The 23,406-nt window shown below is 37.0% G+C and overlaps 1 protein-coding gene across 34 annotated transcripts in view; it reads right to left on the minus strand.

The window, feature by feature from the left end:
- Positions 1-2,732: 2,732 nt before the first annotated feature.
- SDG38 (SET domain protein 38) overlaps positions 2,733-23,406 on the minus strand; it is a 40,325-nt gene continuing 19,651 nt past the window's right edge. For 4 of the 34 annotated variants that reach the window (XM_088863420.1, XM_088863411.1, XM_088863421.1 and 1 more), the window contains 5 exons: positions 22,968-23,094; positions 22,313-22,664; positions 17,780-17,851; positions 15,764-15,860; positions 2,733-3,125 (listed from right to left, as the gene is read on the minus strand). In XM_088863420.1, the coding sequence (XP_088719546.1) occupies positions 2,966-3,125; positions 15,764-15,860; positions 17,780-17,851; positions 22,313-22,664; positions 22,968-23,094 (808 nt within the window). In that variant the 3' untranslated portion in view covers positions 2,733-2,965. Of the gene's footprint in view, positions 3,126-6,063; positions 6,367-15,763; positions 15,861-17,779; positions 17,852-22,256; positions 22,665-22,967; positions 23,095-23,406 lie in introns of those variants that run through there. The other 30 variants (XM_020666259.2, XM_088863422.1, XM_088863425.1 and 27 more) reach the window with 20 other exon arrangements.

Genomic DNA, 23,406 nt, shown 5'->3' on the forward strand with positions numbered 1-23,406 from the left:
TAGACAAGTAGTGAAAGATCTAGAGCACCTGACTTGCATCTTTTATAGCGAGAGAAAGTTCGCATAACATCTAAAATTGTGCAAATTTCAGTAGAAAACTTCTCTTCAAAATATAAAGTCATGTATTGAGAGAGAGAGAAAATCATTCACCTTCACTCAATGTAATTATTCATTACACAGATAAAGAGTTGTGAATCTTCGTTTCTTAGAGTTAACCATAAAAAACAGTTCATTGGTCGCAACTTACATCCAACTAGATTTTTGATAATCATGGTTTATTGGAGTCCTTTAGGGCTTCCAAAATTCCTTTCGGGTTACAAAAAATCAACTATTACACGTGTATAGGCTAAGGGCACCTCCTGCACTGATGTGAGCTTGCAAAATACACAGTGCACCTCAAGCATCCTTGCACCCCAAGAATGTGATTTATCTCTCTTATTCGATTTCTCTTCTCATTTAATCTCTGTTTTTCTCATATGCTTTAGTTTTAAAAAGAAAACATGAGAGGATGCAAGAATGTGGTTGAGTTTCTAGATGGAGAATGTGAGAGTGGAGTTAAACATGTTGAGTTTTAGAGAGATAATGTGAGAGAAAGGAACAACGAGATCGGTTCTTAGATAGTGAGAGAGGGGAGAGCATAAAGACATTGGGTTTTGAGAGAGAGAGACAAGGGGAGGCAACAAGCCATGGGAAAATGTGTAAGGTAAAAAATTTAAAAAAATTGGCCCTACATTTTATTTCAAAGAGGGAAAAAAATGTCCATTTGCCCCTCTACAAAAGTGGGAGAACCAAAATAAAAAATAAATTATCAAAAAGTCTAATATCTGAAAAATAATATTCATAAGGTTTTTTTTTTTTTCCCTTAAAAATCCCTAAAAAATATATGCAAACTCATGTTTCACATGTCGGGGATACGAGATCAATAAAAGTATTTGATGAAAAGGCTAATTCATAAAAAAAAAAAGAGTCCTAAGAAGCCCCAAATCCTAGATATTTAAAAAACTAAAAAATGAAGTTTATAAGGCACTTCTACAATTGCTTCCCCTCATGCATTAGACATCAGATGAATGTTTAAAATGAGGGTCGCACTAAGATTCAAAGGGAAAATTACAAAACCTCGAGTATATTATCTATGCAATTCACCCTCAGCTAACTTTTTCTCTCACCTTTTTTCCCCACAACTACCTTTCCTCCCAAAACCCCCTCAATCCAAACAAAACGAAAAAAAAGACTAAACTACCCCTCTCTCTCCTCGTGGCTTTTACCAACAACTCTCTCCCCATGCGCTTCGGTAGTTCATTTAAACGCTCCGGCAATGAGAACAATTGCTCTGGTAATGCAAGAACTCGCTCCGGTAGTACACCTTCTGGAGCCAAAGCGGTCCGACGGTTGGATAGTTCACTCCGGTAATGAGGACACGCGCTCCAGCAATGCAATGACTCGCTCCAACAATACATTTTTTGGAGCCACATATTATTCGACAATGAAGACAAACGCTCCGGCAATACACCTTTTGGAGCCACATCGCTCTGGCGGTTGAATTGGTCGTTCTGGCAATATGTTACTTGGGACTGCCAATTGATTTTTTTTTTTTTGTTTTTATGGTACAGAAACGGTATTTCCATCCAAAAAATAACAACTTTTTACCTCGGAGGGGTTTTGCGGGTAAAGGTGGTTGTGAGGAAAAAAAATGTGAAAAAAGGTTAATTGCATAGTACACTTGGGGGGGGTTTTGTAATTTTCCCGATTTAAGATTAGAGTGTCTTAAAATTCTATTGAAAACAATGTAATGACTCCTGAGAAATAGTAGTTTTATATAAGAAAATGAAACCAAAATCAAGCGTTTGTAGTCCAACGGTTAGGATAAGTGCCTTCCAAGCAATTGACCCGGGTTCAACGCCTGCCAAACGCAATCGTTTTTTAACAAAAACAGTTTTAAAATTCATTTTATTGGCAAGAGCCGAATTACATTCAAAATTTCGAAAATCATTTTTGTGATGAAGGATTGTTGATGGATAATTGGACCTTAATATAGGACTATTGTCATAGTAAATCGTTGTATATAATTGAAGGAAAAGTATACAATGAGACCATTTTTTTTTGTTAAAGGTGGTCACTATTAATCTTGACCATTGGATGTGAATTTAGATGGCTGTATTTATTTCATTGACCAAGTAATTCAAACTTCAAAAGAAATTTTCTCAATTGTTGATACACATCCAACGTATCAAATTTCACATCAAATGGTTGTAAGTAATTGTGACTTTCATGTATATAAATGGTCTCATTGTATACAATCCCATAATTGAAACACGGACTATAGACACAAAACAGATCATATTCGATTTCTAACATCATTTTTGTCATTATCAGTGGATAATTAATGACTCTCGGCAAACACATTCATTTTTTAACAAAAACAATTTTAAAATTCATTTCATTGGCAAGAGCCGAACTACATTCAAAATTTCGAAAATCATTTGTGATGAAGGATTATTGATGGATAATTGGACCTTAATTTACAGAGTCATCGTAAATCGTTGTATATAACTGAAGGAAAAGTATACAATGAGACCATTTATTTTTGTTATAAGGTGGTCACCATTAATCTTGACCATGGGATGTAAATTTAGATGGCTGTACTTATTTCATTGACCAAATAATTCAGACTGCAAAAGAAATTTTCTTGAATTTTGGGACATATCCAACCTATCAAATTTCACATCATATGGTTGTAAGTAATTGTGACCTTATATATATAAATGGTCTCATTGTATACAATCCCATAATTGAAACACGGACTACAGACACAAAAAGGATCATATTCGATTTCTATCATCAATTTTGTCATTATCAGTGGATAATTAATGACAATAATAGAGACACAATATGGATTGCATTCAACTTTAGAAAGGAATTGAATCATGTACACCCATGGACAGTATATATGCCTCCTTCCAAGGACCTAAATTGAATGCAGGCGCATTTGAGAGCTACAAATTAATTTGTAAATTGTTATTCTTTCACATGAAAAATTGGGGCGTAGATGCATTTTTAACACACCATTTCTAATATCGTTGTTGTCATTTATAAATGGATGATTGGACGCCATTCTGAAGCATGGACTGCAGAAACAAAATCGGATTAGATATGATTTCTAACATCAAGTATGCCATTATCAATGGATGATCCAAAATTATAGAGACAACATTCAATTTCATAGAAGGGAGGTATATTATGTACATCATTTAACCTTTGAAAAAGTACAAATGCATCATTCTAACGGTCTAAATTGAATCTAAGCCCATTTAAGGGTTATAAATTAATTTGTATATTTTTTATTCTTATTTATAAATTCAACTCCTACGAAAAATTGGGCCTTGTATGTTTTACTAGGCAATTTCGAATATTGTTGTTGTCATTATAAATGGATGATAGAACAGCATTAGGGAGCATGGATGATAGACACATAGCGGGATCATATTTGACTTCTAATATCAATTTTGTCTTTTTCTTTGAATAGTTTAGTGGAGAAGACAGGCCCCTACCTATTTTTTTCAATAGATTAGAGAGTTACATTTTGAAAGTTTTATTGAGGGTGTTAGCGGTAGGAATGGATACCACGATGTGGTAATTGGATGTAGATATCAAATTTGTCTTTATCAATGGATAATTGAACCAAAATTATACGGACACATTATAAAGTGCATTCAATCCTAGAAAGGGATCAATTTTGTCTTTATCAATGGATAATTGAACCAAAATTATTAACACAATATAGATTGCATTCAATTCTAGAAAGGGAAAGTATGGTATCCACAACATGTAAACCCTTGAAAAGTACATAAACATCCTTCCAACAGCCAAAATTGAATGAATTCCTATTTGAGGCCTAGAAATTAATTTATACAGTTGTATTCTGAGGACAGGGGGATAAATGGTAGGAAATTGGCCCTATCCTAGGCCCCACAGCCTAGCACAAGGGGACCAAGCCCTCACATGACCTTGAGGGTTGTGAGCAAGTTAGGTAGATGGAGGTGGAAGACCCAGATTGGTCGCCACCTCCTCAGGGTGGGTTCCACACCCATTTACTTATATATTGACCCTCCTTTAATCATTTTAAGGTATGAATCCCATCATTTTACTATGAAACTCTAACTTTGCCCCTAATATATCTCTTTGCCCTCAAACCCTAATAAATTTAGTTCAATTAAACCCCAACCCTAGGCCTTCTAGGGTTTCTCTGCAACCTAAAAACTTCAGTCTACCTCTCCCGTATATAATGCGACCATTTACTTTTAATACAAGATGGTCACAATTAATCTTGACCATTGAATGTGAAATTGGGTGGCTGCATTTATTTTATTAACTAAACTCAAAGTTCAAAAGAAAATTTGTTGAACTTTATAAGACACCCAAGCTATTAGATTTCACATCAGATGGTTGTAATTGTGATCTCCCTATACTAAAAGTATGATCTCATTATATACAATCCCTTAAAATACACCATTCCCCTATTAAACTCCATTAGCCCTAGATTCACAGAAGGTCCACTCTTATTCCTGTAGAGAATGAGTATCACTATCCTTTCCATCTCTAGAAATCAATTAGGTTGGATCGCCTATGCCATGAAACGCCATTGAATGGTTGGCCGGAAGAAGAACTGAAAGAGGAAGAGAAAAGGACAATTCAAGATTCTGTGGTGTAGATGAACCACCATCCAATCCTAGGGCATGATGATGAGGAGGTTTAGGTGCCTGGTTGGGGTAGAGAAGACGGCTTAGGATTAGAAAAGGGGTAGAGGTGGATCAATGGGTGCTAGCATACATGGCTTCTACCCAAAACAAGACATCCTCATCAGAGGGGTTCTCCAATGTTTCAACTTTATTTATTTTTTTTCTATAAAGCCTAGGCTTTACGAGGACAAAGTAAAACCTCACCTCGAATCATCGTCTGGAAAGCACTTTGAACATCAAAAATCTCCATGATGGCTCTAAAATCAATTTCTAACACTGATTACAAAAATTGAAGTTAAAAAAGTAGTACATATCTTACGGATTTGTGAACACTTATTTTTAAGGTGAAATAAATGGTCTAAATAATGTGTTACAAAATACACTATTTTTAGAGATTGAAATCCTATTTTTTTTTTCACAACTATAATGGCTAAAGTTATGATGATCAATTTAAAAGCTTTTCAACACTACAACTGCAAATTTTGATGAGTTTTAAGATAAAGCTTTACTAATTTTGATAGGACTGAAGCCCTGTCAAACCATTTTCTTTTATCTTAAAATTTACAACAATTAAAACATTCAATAGTTATGTTCCTTTATCCAAGGAGCTTCTTGTTTGTCAAAGTACATGTAGGGCCACCAACAGTCCTATGCTACACTAGCTTTCAAGATAAGGCTAGTGGGCGTAGGCCCAAAGTTTGGTCCAAATTGTTTTTAGGCCAAGCTTGGGCCAGCTGGACTCAGCTACAAAAACCTTAAAACTAAATATTTTATATATCAAATAATTTTTATTTATCACATTTTACCTGATTTTTTTAGGGAAGGCCAAGTTCAGACCACAATGCCATGGCTATTGCGGGCCTCAGCCTAGGCCCAAAATTAAATTTTTGGGTTAGAACTAAGCATACTCCCTTTCTTGCCGGGGTCGAGCAAGGGCTGGCCCAACCCATTGGCCTTAAGTAGAAGAAGCGCCAAGAGGGCTCAAATCATTCCCAATCCAAACACGCATTTAACATGCCTGTTGAAGAAAGTGCAATTAACATGGCACAGGCATTTGCAAATCGGTCAGATGCGTGAGAGAGATTTTCTACAACATTTACACTCAATTCGGACATGCCAATTATTCACAAGTCCCATTATTAAATCGACTTATTTATGAACAGAAAATAGAGCATAAAGCTTTAACCCCACCTGAACACACTTTTGACATTTCCTAGGTTTTCGAACTCCAAAAACTTAGTTGCAGTTTGCAACCAATGTAGGAAGCATTCAAATGCTTTGATGGCTTTCAACAAGCACAAATGCATCTTGAGCATACTCGAGAGAATTAAATAATGGACATTTTCTATTGCTACATACAAGAAGTAAGAATACAACTGTAGATGTCAATTGCTTCCCAAGTAAATTGATGTGAATGGAACATCCAACGTACATCATCTACCGCTATGAATGGAACATCCAAAGTTCATCATCTATCGCTGTGAATAGAATATCCAAAGTATACCATCTGTCTAATTGCCAGACATACACTGAAAACAGTGACACCGAAAACCAAACCCTTCATAAAGGATGGACTGTCGAGCATTGTGGCTCATACTAGCATCTATATAGCAAATCCGGAGTTCTTCACCTGATAAAAACACAGTATTGAGATAAATGGAGTACAGATGTCATTAAAAATGACAAGAGGCCTAATGCTGAAGTGGTAAGAAGCATGAACACATGAAAACCCCAGTCGTGCAAGTTGCCAAGTCCTTCTCTGAAGACTGAAACCATACCATGTGATGGAGTCCACAAACAGTACGCTACATGCAATGTCAGCCATGTGCACAGAACCACATGGTTAAGAGGAACTGTTCCTCCATTTAAGCAGACAATGATGGACTTGAACGAAGGAACAATTCAACCAGCACATCCATTCTTGAGAATGGATGGTTGAGAATGTGTACAATGCTGTTTCTGCACTACATATATGCTGTAAACTTGCCATTTAGACATGACCACATACTTAGAAATCTGTGAAACTAGAAATATATAATACAAATACAAATTTACATATACGTTCCTTGGTTATAAAGTGTGTAAGTGCATGCCAAAGGGTGTCAGTAATGGTGTAAGTATCCATGTGTTTGTGTACCATATAACAAATAGCACGGCAGTCTTAATATGCATGGCTTACAATTCAATGAAACTTGGGAAGTGGAAAACCTGAAAAAGTAAGTGAATTACCCAAACCATGGCTAAAAACACGACACAACAAAAGAAATGCAGAGGATATTTGGCCCCATAGTTTCAATGTTCTAATGATGTCAGAATCATCTATTGAAAAAACTACGAAAATTAGAAATAGTCCAATTTGTTAATAACTTTAAAAGACCAGATCCAAGACTTGCATGAGGTAGTGCTTAACCAACACATTTGAAATAGAATATAAATGAACCTAAATATATCAATCCAAGATGCCAAACATGTGCAATGAAAACCAGGCCACTCTCTCTGTAATGCATATAATCCATAAATGGAAGCTGAATGGTCCAAGCACATAAACTAGAGTGTTCATTCTCTTGGAAAGGCCGTCAGTATCTGACTCTATTACAATAAAAGGTCTTCAAATTTGAACACTTGCAACCTGGATGATGAATATATGGTCAATAAATAATTCAGCGCATAAGTACCAAATAATAACAAAAATGGAAGTTGTAAGTCTTGCTGAAACCCCCATCTAAACTTCAAATAACCAACTGAAAGTAATAACCATTTGTGGGGCCCAGTGGTCCCTAACTCACAAATGAGGGTGGCACAGTGATCCAAAAGGAAAGCATGGGAGGTGGAGCTAAGGGCTGTTGCTATATTCCAAGGAAAAGCCAAGGCCCTGCATGACTGGACATGCCTTAGATCGGGATTTCTGCCTAGTGGCTCCATTCTAGCAATGCAATAAGGTGGACACTATGTCCTTAATGACTCGCCTAGTTGAGTCAAGGACCAATGCTCCTCATGTCGTTGAACATGGAAAGGCAGTTACCTATAGCTAAGGTCAGGATGGTCTTTTGAAGCCTTAGAGAGGCATTAAATAAGTCCTCGAGATACTTGGCCGAAAACAAGATACCTGCCAGCTTTTGGAGGAAGTCCGTGTAACCAATACTTACATCCATATATACACTTTTTTTCTTGTGTAAAATACAATCATTTGACTTGGTTTTGGTCTAAGAAGGGTGAGGACCTTAAACTTTCCCTTAACCCGTCCCAAACTCTAGTAAAGGAAGTGGGTTGTGTTAAGTAGGCAGTCAACGTAAAACTTTGTCAAAACCTTTCACGAATTTGGAATCTGTGATATTTACTTATGCTAAAGCATTCCTCGTAATCAATACGTTGTGCTGAAACCCGGGAATAGTGAGAAATGAGCATGGGTTAGCTAGAGCGTTCCCTAGAATCGACACGCTGCAACACCGCCCCTCTGCGGTGAAAAATACGTAAGGGTTCCTGCGACATTATGGACGAGTGCCAGTAAAGAAGCAAGTCCAAGAGAATAGAATTCGCCTAGCCACATGGACTGTAGGAATACTTATATGTAAGAGTATGGAGTTAGTGCATACAATAAGATGGAGAGTAAACATAGCTTATCTAAATGAAATTAAGTGAAAAGGAGAAAAAAGTAAGAAATAAATGGGTAAAAACTTTAGTCAATAGAAAAGGATAGTAATAGAAATGGAGGTAGGCCTATTAGTAGAGAAAAAAATGCCGGTAAGCATATTAGTAGACAAAGATTTAAAAGATAAAGTTGTTAATGTCAAGAGAGTAAGTGACAGGCACAAGTAGGACTAGAGGATCGAATTAGGAGACAATTTTAGGAGGACATGGATGGACTTGTGCAAGACATACCAAATGGAGAGCAGACCTTTTTAAGAGGGGACTTAAATGGACATGTAGGGAAGGAAAATAGAGGATGCAAAGGGGTACATGGAGGATGTGGGTTAGGTGAAGGAAATGAGATGGGTGAGCTATTCTAGAATTTGCTATGGCCTATTGCCTAGCAATAGCAAACACACTTTAAAAAGCGATATGAACATTTAATAACCTATAAAAGTGTATCACATAAAAGCCAAATAAACCTCTTCTTAGTTAAGAAGATAGATTGACCATGTAAAGATTGTAAGGTTATCCCACGAGAGAGTTTAATCACTCAACATAGGCTCGTGTTTATGGATGTCTGCGTAAAGACATAGAAGAGAAGGGATGAAATTAATAGGTGTCCAAGAACTAGGTTGTAGGATTTAAAAAATGAGAAAATAGACTTATTTAGGGATAAATTAGTTAAAGAAGGAAAATGGAACTTTGAACATGAGGTCATTGTTATGTGGAATGAGATAGTTGACTATCTTAAGAACGCGACAAGGATGTTTTAGGCAAATCTAGAGGAAAAGGAAATTCCAATAAGGAAACTTGGTGGTGGAGTGATGAGGTTCAAAAGGCCATTAGTGAAAAACGATCATATTGTAAAACTTGCAATGTAATAGCAATGATTAAAACTTAAAAAAATATAAAAATATTAAGAAAAATGCTAAACAAATATTACGTAAGGCTAAACTTAAAGCATATTACAATCTATACAATAAACTAGAAACAAGAAAAAGTGAAAAAGATGTCATCAAATTAGCAAAAATGAGAGAGAAAAAGTGTGGGGATCTAAACCAATTAAATCCATTAAGAATGAGGATCAAAGGGTCTCAGTGAAGGATTAAAAAGTCAACAAAAGGTGGAAAGTTTATTTTCAAAAATTATTAAATAACGAACACAATGGGAACATTGTGGTAGAAGGAACCATTGACATAAATGAGGGCGTAGGTCATAGATACATTCGTACGATTAGGATATCAGAAGTAAAATAAGGATGAAGATAAGAAAGGGCTTTAAGACCAGATGGTATTCCGATAAAGGTTTTAAAATGCATGGGGAAGATTGGTAATGATTGGTTGACCAAGTTGTTCAACATAGCATAGAGAACAAAGAAAATAACTGCAGCATGAAGGAAAAGTATTGTAGTACCTGTTTACAAGAATAAAAGACATATACAAATTTGTGGGAACTATCGAAGGATCAAACTTATGAGCCACACTATGCAGCTGTGGAAGGGAGTGACTGAGCAACGACTAAGGCATGAAATGAGAGTATCAGAAAACCAATTCAATTTTATACTAAGAAGGTGAACAATTGACTCTTTTTTCCTACTCAGGCAACTGGTTGAGAAGTTTAGGGTGGAGGTAAAATACCTCTATATGGTCTTTATTGATCTAGAGAAAGCTTATGATAGAGTACCTCAAGATTTGATTTAATGGGGTATTGGAAAAGAAATGAGTCTCCAGACACCATATTGACTTGGTGAGAGATGTACGAGAGAGTGCTAACTAGTGTACGAACCACTGGTGGAGAGACGAGTGAATTTTTAGTGACAATAAGTCTACATTAGGGGTCAGTATTGAGCTCATACCTCTTTGTCTTAGTTATGGACGAATTAACTAGGCACCTACAAGATGACGTACTATGGTGCATGTTGTTCGCAAATGGTATAGTTTTGATCAATGAGACTCGAAATGACACAACACAAAATTAGAACTTAGGAGGGATGCTCTAGAATCTAAACGTTTTAAAATTAACCGGATTAAGAAAGAGTATATGGAATGCAAGTTTTGTAAAAACAAGAGTACAAACAAGGAAGTAGTTAAGATTGACGGCTAAGAAATACCAAAAAGAGTGCACTTTTGATATCTTGGGTCAATAATCCAGGAAAATGGAAAGATGTAGCACATAATTTGAGCTGGGTGGGAAAATTGTAGATGTGCAACTGGAGCTTTATGTTATCGCTGCATACCAATGAAGTTAAAAGGGCAAGTTCATAGCATTGCTTTATGGGGCAGAATGTTGGGCGGTCAAGAAACAACATACCCATAGAATGAGTGTAGCTGAGATGAGGATGTTGAGATGGATGAATGACAAGACAAGAGGGGATAGACTTTGAAATAAATACATTTAGGAGAATTTAAGTGTGGCACCAAAAGTTAATAAGATGAGAGAAAGTAAACTTAGGTGAGCTGGCTATACATGGTGTAAACACAATACAACACATGTTAGGATATGCGAGTTAGTTCAAGTGGAAGGCTAAAAAAGGGCAAGGGGTAGGCTCAAAAGGGTATGGTTGGAAGTAGTGAGAAAAGATATGGGGACTTATGGCCTCACTGAGGGCATGGCCCATGACCCTTAATAGAGCAGAATGACGCATTAAGATTCGTGTAGCCGACTCCAATTAGTTGGGAAAAGGCTTTGACGATGACGATGATGATGATTTGACTTGGTTTATGAGTAACCGTGGAATAGTTCAGACCGACTGCCACCTTAGAGATTTTAGGTGCTATGGGTTGTTTGGTTTTTAATCTCACACCGGACCTTGCAAACCTCCTATGGACTTTGAAGCCCTTCTTTTGCTCTTCTAATAGGAAAAACAATCATAGATAGGGTTAAAGTTGTAAAGCTCATCGATAGCCCTCCAACGAGTGATAATACGCTCAAAGCATAATTACGAGTAGATCTTTATGGCCTAAATACGTAGGAGTGTTCAATATGACCATATTTGGTTACGCACTAAACATAGTTAACTCTCCTCTTGCCTGAGCAGTTATTGTTTGTCTGGAAGTGCAGACAAGCGTTGTTTCTTTAATAGGTGGGTTTCACCATTGTGGGAGCATTGAGGTAGAGTAGTAGGACTTGAAAAACTATTTCATTGTGGAAATAGTGCAAAAACATAAATAGTGCAGCTCCAACCAGAATGAAAGCATTTTTAAGGTATTTTGGTAGGAATTTATGTTGGGGTTTGTGGCCTTTAAAAGCTTAGAGAGATGTAAATAGAATTAATTATAGCGGATTCTGCACTTCAGTGGGAGTGTGTGCGTTTGACTTGACCTAGGGATGGACGGTCTATAGCCCAAGTCATATTTAAAACCCTTATCCCTGAGCATAGGCATTACCGCTGAGGGTTTATTGTGGGTCATCTTTGTTGAGGTTATAGAGATGCCAAGTTATGTTGTTTGTAGGCCAGGAGAGTTGTGTGACATCCTGTATGTAGAGGAAGGGTCTATGATAGCGAGAGCCAAATCTTCAACAAAACCTCCGCATAATATGCACATATGACAACCACATTTAGGGAAACAACCTTATATATAGAGACACATGTACATGTGCATAGAGACAACCCCCGAGCACTAAAGTGATATATGCATTTTGACTGGCTCTTAAAAGGGGGAACCTGTAATCCACATACTAGGATTCTGGTTTCATTGTTTATTGACTATCTTTGATGAGTCAATCATGAGCCCCTGCACTTGACTGTAGGTCATGGGTCTTGTTGCGTTGGTTTGATAAGATAGTAGAGGATCATGGAACCTGACACAAGTGGAGTGCCCAGAGATTCACTTGTTTTTTACCTATTAGGTACCAATCCTCTTATATTACGTATTTCTTAATGTTTTAAATGTTTTAAACTTCAAAAATATTGATTTCAACTAAAATTGTGTAATTGTGATTTTTGGATGTTATTCAAATTTTAAAAGTGTTTTTAAATGCATGAAAAAACACTATAGGGTATTTTTATAATTTTCCCAGCATGGGTATCTTGGAAATTTTTTTTCTTTTGGTGGGACCCACATGAGGGGATACGGGCTGCACCACACGTGTGAGGCCCGCATAGGGGCGTCACACGGGGCCCACATTGGCCACACACCCCTCTTTACGGGATGTCGCATTATTAGGGATTTATGAGGTGTCTTTTTTTAAAGTGATGAAAAATATTTTTTAGTTGAAAATATCTTTCAAGAAAACAATTTATGAGATTTTGTGGTATCTAAATTATCTTTGACCAATATTTAGTACTATTTAATTTCCTTTATTATCCCTTAGTGAGAGAAAAGGAATTCTAGATAATTCTAGAAGATAAGTTTAAATGATTATCGATCTAGATAAAGATAGAACTGGATAACAGGGGATAAGGTTCTTAAATATCTTCTTTAAATTATGATGGCTGATCTTAGAGATGGATGACTCAAATTATTTCTCTCACCTCATATCATTATCATCAACACATCAGAGCGTTTTCTCAACTACTTGGGGTCGGCTACATAAATCCTGATCCGCTATTTTGCTCTATTAAAAGTCATACCTTTAGTGAGGCTATAAGTCCCTATATCTTTTCTCACTACTTCCAACAATGTCCTTTTGGGCATATCCCTTGCACTTTTTGAGCCTTTTATTTGAACTAACTTGCACCTCTCAACAAGTGTTGTCCTGGGTTTGAGCTGCACATGGCTTGCCCATTTAAGTGTATTTTCTCTCATCTTATTGCCTATTGGTGCCACACCTAAATTCTCCTATTTCGAATTGTATCCCTTCTTGTCTTGCCACTCATCCATCTCAACATCCTCATCTCAGCATCACTCATTCTATGGGTATGTTGTTTCTTGACCTCCCAACTTTCCACCCATAAAGCAAAGCTGGTCTCACTGCTGTCCTATAGAACTTGCCCTTCAGTTTCATTGGTATGCGACGATCACATAAAACTCCGGTTATACATCTCCAATTCGCCCACCCAACTCTAATTCTATGTGCGACATCTTCCTCAATCGCTCCATTTTTCATGGATTATCGACCCAAGTTATCGAAAGTGTATTCTTTTAAGTATTTCTTGATCGTCAATCTTAACTATTTCCTCGTCTGTACTCTGATTATTATTAAACTTGCATTCCATATTCTCGCCTTAGTCTTGCTAATTTTAAAACCTTTAGATTTTAGAGCATCCCTCCAAAATTTTGACTTTGTGTTGGGGCCATTTTGGGTTTTATCTCACCTCACAGATTACCTAAATACTCATAATGTTGAATCCTAATCCGGCTAGGACTCCCTAGGGCCCTTGAGGCCTATATAAAGGGAGAGTCACCCCCTCATTCTCTACACATCTCTCCAACCACTCTCCCTCTCCTTCTCTCTCTCTTCTCCATGCCTCAACTCTTTCTATATATATATATATATATATATATATATAGGGAAAGGATCATGTCAGCCCATGGGATGACTGCTATAGTGTTAGCCAACGGCCCAGATTGAATCTGGGCCCGATCCAATGGTTACGACCTCATTTTGTATTTGAATTTTTATCTTATTGTCAACAAATCCAAATCACTTGAAATTTGGAGTGTCTATACTTCAAAAATAGGATACTCTAATGAAAATATGAAAAAAATAATTTGCAAAATATAAATTGACCAAAATACCACTGAAACTTTTCAGGGGTATTTTGGTCAATTTATATATTGCGAATTATTTTTTATAGATTTTTATTAGGTGCGCCTTGATGAGAAGAACGAAGGTCTAAAATTTCACGTGATTTGGATTTGTAGAAAAAATAAAATTAAAACTGAAATATGAAATGAGATCATAACCGTCAGATCGAACCATATTCAATTTGGGTCGTTGGCTGACACTGTAGCAGTCAGCCTGTGGGCTGACAGAATCCATTCCCATATATATGTATATATATATATATAAGGTTGCATGCCACCCCGCTTAAGTGCTAGGGTAGCATATGCACCTACCAAGAAGAGAGAGAAGAAAGGGCCATGCCCAGCCCTCAGCTAAAGGCTAGGGGAGGTGCCATATTTTTCTGGCATATGCTCCAAGGTTGAAAAAGGGTTCTTTGTGAAACTCTAATTGTAATCCTAGCTCTCTTGCCCCATAAGTTTTAGACCAGTATGTCCCAGAGGCGCTTTCCATTTCAAATTAGTGGATTCAACAGGTTTCAGGATCAAGGACACCATTGGTCAGGTGATCGGGTGTGGGGCATGCTAAGCACTATGTGAGTAACCCTAGGCAAAAGTCTAGTAAGTCTTCCCATAATTATTTGATCTATTTTTCAAATGTTCTTGTCTTATTTACAGGTCTTGAAATTATTGTGTAAATGCAATTTTCATACATCTCCTATTATCTCTAACTCTACTATCCACAAAAAGCCAAGGATTTTGCAATGGTAGGCATGATTGTCGATGTCAAGTCTTTGGCAGAAAGCCTTTATCATCAGCATACTGAGAATATTTGGCTATTAAAGTTATTGGTTTTAAATAAGAATGCAAAAAGTATAACACATCATCATCATCAAAGCCTTTTCTCAACTAATTGGGGTCAGCTACACAAATCCTTGTCCGCCGTTCTGCTCTATCAAGAGCTATACCCTCAGTGAGGCCAAAAGTCCCCATCTCTTTTCTCAACAAATGCAATTCCAAAAATTACCCTTGTTTCTATTAACAATTTAAGCATGTATGATATATTCGTGATCTAAATTATGCATTTGCACATAAGGGATAATTTAGTCATTTTTCACCAATCAAAATAATTTAGTCATTTATCTGGGATTTATATGATAAAAGTTAACCCTTACAGAAGATGATGAAACATCTCTCTGATTCTAGAACTTGCAGTTTCACATAGGTCAGGTCAACGTGTAAGCATGGGTCAGGTTCTTGTTGTAGATCGCACCGAATCCCTTTTAACCAATGCAGAGACATCCTTGCTTAAGGTGACAAGTCCCTTAATGCAGGCAAGGTGTTGCTTCAATCAAGACATACCTCCATTTGAAACTTGTTTACAAAATTACCCAAAAAAAACCTTATTTCTGAAATTTGTTTCGTAAAGAAACATAAACCCAAACTGGATCCCCATGATTCTATAATCTGATGCATTTCTAAAAACGTAAAATACAATAAAACTTCGATAAATAACAAAACTTCTTTTAAACCCAATCATGAAAAAAATGAAGTTTTTGGGGCAAACCAATGAGTATACTCCTTTTCTAGCCTCACTTGAAGTTCCACAAAGTATCAAAACTATATAAGTTGGATTGGGTGTGATTTCTTGCAAAACATTATCTTCCAACCTTGAAAAAGTTATTCATACCTTCCAAATCTAGGTTTTCTAAAAGAAGTGTTTATGCCTACCTCAAGCTAGCTTGCCTAAGGTGGACAACTTCGCATAGGTGGAGTGAATTGGTTTTGTCCTGCCTTGAAAGGACACCCATGTGCCACCTCAGCCTGCCTTTTAAAATGCCGAATAGAATCACTATCACTAGACTTCTAAACAATTACACATCAAATAAGAAAGTGGAACAATATCGAAACAAAACCAGCAAAATTGATCCAATGCAAGAGAGATATTGAAGCAAGAAATAAAATTCGACAGTGGAAAGTAAAAGTCAAGCAAAAGCAACGCGATTTTTAATAGCATATGAGATTTTTAATAGCATATGAGACAACTGAAGATCATATTGAAATTTAACAAGGCCAACAGACTAAAAATTCTGAAGTTTTCCCACAGAGATATATCTAAGCAACCATAGGGGCACACAAAATTAGGGACAAGTAAATAAAAATTTACTAGCATATCAACCCGCTAGAAGTTGCACACAAATTTAAATATGACAAATTACACAAATAATATTTGAGATTTCCATAATGTGCTCTATCTAAGCAAGAAAAGAGGAAGAAAAACAACATTAGAAAGAAAACCCACCACCCGTTTCTCCACTCGAAAACGTAGGGTAGATTTTTACAAACCCCACAGATCAGTTAAAAAGAAAATGATTTGAAGCTCAAAAATTGCTCCAATTCATTTCCCCCTCAGCAATAAGACTTTGAAGTATTTATTTCAGGGACAATCAAATCTAGAATTTTAAGAGCTCAAAATCATTTTTTTATTGCTCACAATGTGAATCAAAGATGATAGGAAATTTTCCAATGTGTTTTATGGGAAAGAGACCATCTACATGTGTGTGGGACGAGTATGTGAGTGTGCAGAGATTGAGATTGAGAGTTTGGGGGGGGGGGGTGTGTGTGTGTGTATATAGGAATGAGAGAAATATGGATGAAGAAAGTGGCATGAAGTTCCTCGCACCTTCAAAAAGAGTTCATAGAGCAGAGACAGACACAGCTGCACCTTTAAAGGGGTGGGTGAATAGGAGAGAGAAAATGGGAGGGTGTGCTGGGCGACAGCTCCTCATAAGCTGAGAGAGTAATTTGGAGCAGAGAGAAAGGTATTATGATCAAGTTCTTTATTGGTATTAGATTAGCCCGTTGAGGTAAACATGACAAGGAAGAGTGAGAGAGAGAGGAGGGAGGGAGGGAGGGAGAGAGAGAATTCAAACTATGATCACCAGGCACCTCTTTGGTATTAGATTCAATGGTTAGTAACTGGAGAGAGAGAGAGAGAGAGAGAGAGAGGGGGGGGGGGGGGGGGGGGGGGGTGGGTCAAATTATCATGATCAAGTTCTTCTTTTGGTATTATATTAGCCAGTTGAGGTAGACATAACAAGGAAGAGAGAGAGAGAATTCGAACTATAATGTGAGAGAGAGAGGTCAAAGTATCATAATCAAGTTCTTTATTGGTATTAGATTAGCTAGTTGAGGTAGGTATGACAAGGTAGAGAGAGAGAAAGAGAATTCGAACTATGATGACCAGGCACCTCTTTGGTATTAGATTTACTGGTCAGTAACTGGAGTATTTTTCTTTCTTATTTTTAGAAGTCTCTAAACAATTTCAATCTCCAGAGTCCATTGAATAGACAGTGGAGAGGTGTAAGGAAACAACAGTTTTGATGTCTGACCATCAAAAACTCTCTTTTATATACAGTTCTTGCATTTTACGTCCAATCAACTTCAAAGGTACCATACTCATAGCACCCCTTGTACGTCCTGAGTGCATATTCTACAATACTGTTTCCAATTATACTTGCTCAAGAAGCATGAATTTTAAATAATGGAAATAACAACTCCGAATACTACATCAGTTTCAGATAAACCATTTCATAAGAATAGCTCAATGCATTCTGGCTTTGATATTGTAAAAAGTACAGCAATAATGGCCATCGAAAATAATTCCTACTGATCATAACACATTTAAGACAAAGCAAGTATTATACGAAATAGTCAAAATAAGACAACAATGTATTAAGTATTGACCTGCTTCAATATCTCGGAGGGCTTTTAACCTTGCATTTACATCTTCCAACCACAGGATATGAACATTTGGATCTGCAAGGAAATATTTCATTGCAGTCGCCAATTGTTAAATAATATTGAAACAGAGATAAATAAATAACAAGTAGGACAAAAGTGCATTCATATTTTCAGTTGTAAATGTGTGGGCAATTGGACACCTAAATCACATTCTTGAAATTTAACATAGATCACAAAGTAGACATAGAATATAATAAATAGGTGCAGCACATAAGTCCTCTTATGTATGTTTCATTTAAGCTTTTTACACTATGTAAGACACAATGCTGTTGTTCTACTGTTGTAAGGGGTATTTTGGCCACCATTATTGTATTATATTTGATTTTTATTGGGAGTTTTTTATACTTTTAGTTGCCCCATATGATAATCACATTAGTAGTTATACAAACATATTAAGAAAAACACAGTTACCATGCACACAATAAGGTTCTTTATGATTGGTAATGCTAAGTTTCATATTCTGATGCAAATGACGGTTAATTCAAAATTTTAATTCTATTCTCTCTTATAATAGGGAGAGAGCTTGAAATTTTTTATTTATCAATGATTAATTTGGAGCATATTGGCTTAAGAGGACTAGAAAGGAATTCTATTTTATATTTTGGACATGGGTGTTTCCTACTATCTAGGCTCTCCTTTAGTTGCTGATTTTCGCTTGTTCAAGGATCAGAAAAGAGGGTAGAATAATTTCCAAGTCCTGCACCATATCTCATTGTACGCCTACTTGGAACATCATGCATGACTGTCACATGATACCAATTTAAGATATCAACATTTATCTCACAGATCTCAAGGAAGCAGATAAAGATGTTGAAAACATTGTGATCGTACAACTGGATGTCATTTTCATAGACCTTGATGCAGTCACATATCGTTGTTTCTATTCATCAGTTCTGACCTATTCCTCGGTTTCTCAGTTTTGAAAGGATAGATATCCTTGTTCTTCCAAAGAACTTTTGCAGAATAATCTAGAGCTGACATCATCCATACAAATTATTGATGTCAATCACACAGACAATTGTGACATCCCAACTTAGTTGAGGGTTCCCTCAAAATCAATGACTTAAGTTCTAGGCATCCATGTTAGGGGTTTTGCAATCAGAATGAAGTTCCTCGAGTCAAAGGAGGCTTTTTGGCATGGATTAGGACAATCCAGACATTGGAGAATCTCTATTCTGACAGGTTCTCCAAACGCATAAGACTACCTCTGAAGTTTCAATGCCTGAGACTAAAAGGATCAAAAGAAATCTGGTTTTTTCATATTTGGTTGGGTGTGAGTCCCATTTCATGTTATTCTTTCATATGTTTTAGATCTCCACAAATGCGGTATCCATTACAAGTCTGTTCAACCTACACTGTACACCACTTGAGGACCTATTTCTTTGATATTTGAGTGAGTTTTTTTATTTTTATTTATTTTTTTCATTTCAGGGTTTTTTAGCATTTTTGTTTTATTGTTTTCTGTTATCAAGGTCAATTTGAACGAAAAAAATTTCTGCCTTTCCCTTGCTTCATGATCTCAGTCAACGCCGAGGTGGGAACATCAGATTATTCAATATGAGGATTCCAATGTTTGCAGCGCGATTGTTGAGCTGAATAGGAATAACTACTTGGTATTGCTGCATGGCCACATTCAATAAAAATTGTGCTTTCTAGAACATAAGAGATAGGTCACTTTGATAGGATTACATACGCTCTGGGCTCATCGAACCAAGTAACCAGACTGGTTAGTGGCATGGCTTCTCAACTCCTTATATAGCAGCTTAAAGACCAAATGTAATTCCTAAAATCACCTATGCCATTCAATGAATCAGTCAATGGGAACATTCCTAGAAGAACAATGTGGCAAGAATAATTGCAACTGAGAGACATCTCACATTATCGACAAGGAAAGATAAACTTGAAGAGCATCGTGAGGCTCTGGGCTGTAGGTGGGAAGAAGAGATCAATTTATGTACCTCCTTGTCCACTTGTGCAGAGGCATTAAAGAAGAGGAACTAGTGTATGGCAGCTAAGATAGTCATGGTATACATGGTGAACTTGATAAAGTCAAAGCGATAAGCCAAGTCATTGCCAAGGCAAGGCTGACTTCTCCAAATTTCACAATATCTACAACGAATGAGACAAGGAGCAACACCATGCTTCAAATATTAATATTCAAGACAATCCAACACCAGTGGCAGCCTATAGGAGTTGCGCCACCTTTTGCTGACACTAGCAGAACAGGACCTGGTGGATGAAGTTCTGGCTCTTACCATCCATGTTGTTGTCATTGCAATTGACAACGAACTACCAAAACTAACTGCCAAGTCTTTCATGATAAAGTATCTATCACCTCTCCTCAGCCTCTGTCAGTCTGGTAGCCACATGAGACTAGACAGCAACATAGAACAGAAGGTTGACCAACTTGTACAGCTTCTGAATACGATGTAGGTACACTCAGCCAGCTGAGTCTCCTTCCCTCCACTTCCCGATCTAGGTGATCAGCTCTCCTTCATTGCTTTTACTTCGGTGATGGACTCCAGCCACTGCACACATAACTAGTAGGCCACCTAACCTCTGCTTTTCATCTCCTTTATTCATCTGAGTTTCTATCTCTTTTGAAGGGAAACTAGCATTTATGGTTTTAAAGAATGCTCAGAAAAATGGAATCGGGACCTGCTCAGTCCCCACTAAATCGATACAGAATGGTGATTCCGGATTGCCCGACTTAGGGTAATCCAATGGGGAAAAAATAAAAAAAAAAGGAAACAAATTTAAAGATGGGTATGTTTATGTTTGGTATTTTTGCAAAAAACATTTGCTTAAAAAGTCAAAATCATTTGTCAAAAACCCATCCCAAAACTAAACATACTAGAAATCATATTTGCAGTTCATCATCATCCTCAAAGCCCTTTCCCAACTATTTGGGGTCGGCTACAAGAATCCTGGTCCACCATTCTGCTCTATCAAGGGCCGTACCCTTGTCACTTACAGGGAATGCGCTAGCATAAGCAGATAATGTATGTTCAGAATTCATGATAAGTTTTAGCAAAGTTTTACATTGCCTGTCTACCTAACACAACCAGCTTCCTTTACTTGAGCTTTGGACAGGTTAGGAAAAAGTTTAACATCCTCACCCTTCTTAGACCAAATATCAAATGCAATGACTAAATACACGACATAGTAGGAATCGGACTTGGGCTTGAGTGATTAGCAATTGACATCAAGCAATGCTACATCTCAAGTTCGATTCCTATCACTGATCTACCCTTCCCCCCCCCCCCCCCACCAAACAAAAAAGAAGAAAAAATACAAGACATGGTTATCATAACTAGCACAACTGAACAACAAAATTGAATGGCTGTACAAAGCCAGTGAAGGATAATCGCTCATCTTCCCGTGACAAATCATATTTTCAGTTCCAAAACTTAATTGTTTCAATTAGGTGACTCCATTGCTTGCTCATTTTGACAAGTGCAAAAAAGGCTAGCTATGGGAGATGTTGATGACATTAACAAGGAAGGACTGGAAATCCCTTCCCCTCTCTATCCTTTTCTCTCACCCCAACCCCCATCCTACCCTGTCACTTTCTCTCTCTAGTCAATTGTTGCATGCACCTGCTTGTATGTGCAATTGCAAGACCTGATGCATAGAATCCAAATTAAATGAAACCATTAATTATCAAATTACAAATCATCATCATCAGAGCCTTGAACCAACTATTAGGGGTCGGCTCTAATTATCAAAGGTACCATAATCTACCTCTAAGTTAATGACACTCACTTCCGACCATAACTTTTGTAACATGTAACAGGTTATTCATCAGATGACATCTACCAGCTATCATCATCCATAAAATACTACTAATAATAATCAGATTCTTGCAGCTTTTCTCTGGCAATGTGAAAACATTATGAGAATTCTGCTGCCCAATATTATTTTCCTCACTGCCATGATTTCACAATTCCATTATAATAAATTTTCTGTAAACTCGATTTCATTTTAGATATCTGATACCAGTGCTAAACTTCAAGGAAAAATTCTGATATAATATATCGTTCAATGAGAATTGTATACTACAATGCTATAGAACTATAGTTAAAAGTATAACTACTCTTACTCTTAAATGCCCACACAAATGATCCCAAAAGCATACATACACATGCATAACAACATAACTCAATGATCTTCCTGCATGCAGTCAAGGCATCAATTTTTAGAGAATGTTAACCAGCCTCATGTTTTATATTAATAAATCCTACTATTCTAATCCACCACTATGGACAAAGAGTGATCCACAGAAAGTAATCAATTTCGCTGAGCTTTAACCTCAATTATTGCTGTCATCTTCAAGTGTATATAAAGATATGTAACTCCAACAATATCTTTAGAGGAACCTTTAAATTATTAACCAAAACATAACATTATATTGGCTTACCCAGAGGTCAGCTGGAAATAGAAGGCAATAAATGAGGATAGGAAGCATGGGAATACCACAATCATGATTGTAGAAGGATGGCAAAATATAGACTGCATTGCCCACTGCTGCTTCAGCCAAAACAGAGGCTGCGGCCATGGAAAGAAGATCTCCGGAAATTCCTCCAGCCAGTTCTATGCGAAATGCATTAATACGAATCCGTGCCAAAACACCAACATACCACTGCTTAGTGAGAACTTGGCATGTCAAAGTTGTAAACAAGCAAAAGAGGCTGCTAGGAATAAGCAAAAAAAGGATTTTAGGACAAAACAGATCACATATTGTGGAATTAAGGATACTGGCTATCTTTTCGTCCTTGAACCCTGCTTCCATGAAAGTGCATCTCAACAATTCAAATTCCTCTTCCATCTATCAAACAGATAAGTAGCACCACAGATATGTGTATAAGAGAATGGAAACATGCATGTTGTAAACAATACTTAAAAAAATGATGGGTTTTTTATTTATTTTTGATAATGTATGATGATGTTTTTGTTGACATGAAGGAAGCAATTCTCCTTGTTTTCAATTGTGGAAAGATTCTCATTAATTGCTCAAAACTACCATTGGCACTGATTCATTTAAACATGCTTTCAACAATATATATACTCTTTTCCAAGTGCACAGAAATTGTTCATAGCTGAGGCACTCAAGAACATGTGAAGTATTTACCCTGGCAATCATGCCTGGGGACAAACTGGCTGGCTGCAGTATGTCAAGGCAGTCTGCAGGTTCTGCTCCAGATAATACCATACAGGCAAGACGTTTCACTAGAAAAGGATACTTCAGGCCATTCATTCTGCAGAAAATAATTAACAAATAGATGAGAATCAGATCATCATTAGGTGTTTTCGACAGATTATCACTGTCAAGTTATAAACACTATACTAAATGAGATCGCTGTGCTTAATATATCCAAATTTATAAATGGATTGTTAATGTGCCAAACCACAGGACCACTAAAATGGTGAAATCCGAAATAAAATATGGTGAAAAGATTAATAATGACAATGAGTAGCTCTCCAATATGCAATGTTTTAAAAAGCGGTCCGCCTGGCGCCTAGGCAGCCTAGACCAAAAATCCGCATGCCTAGACCCAGGCGGCCCTACA

The sequence above is a fragment of the Amborella trichopoda genome, chromosome 3 (genome assembly GCF_054954075.1).
Source record: "Amborella trichopoda isolate Santa Cruz 75 chromosome 3, AtrichopodaSantaCruz75HAP2 v2.0, whole genome shotgun sequence".
NCBI classification, from domain to species: domain Eukaryota; kingdom Viridiplantae; phylum Streptophyta; class Magnoliopsida; order Amborellales; family Amborellaceae; genus Amborella; species Amborella trichopoda.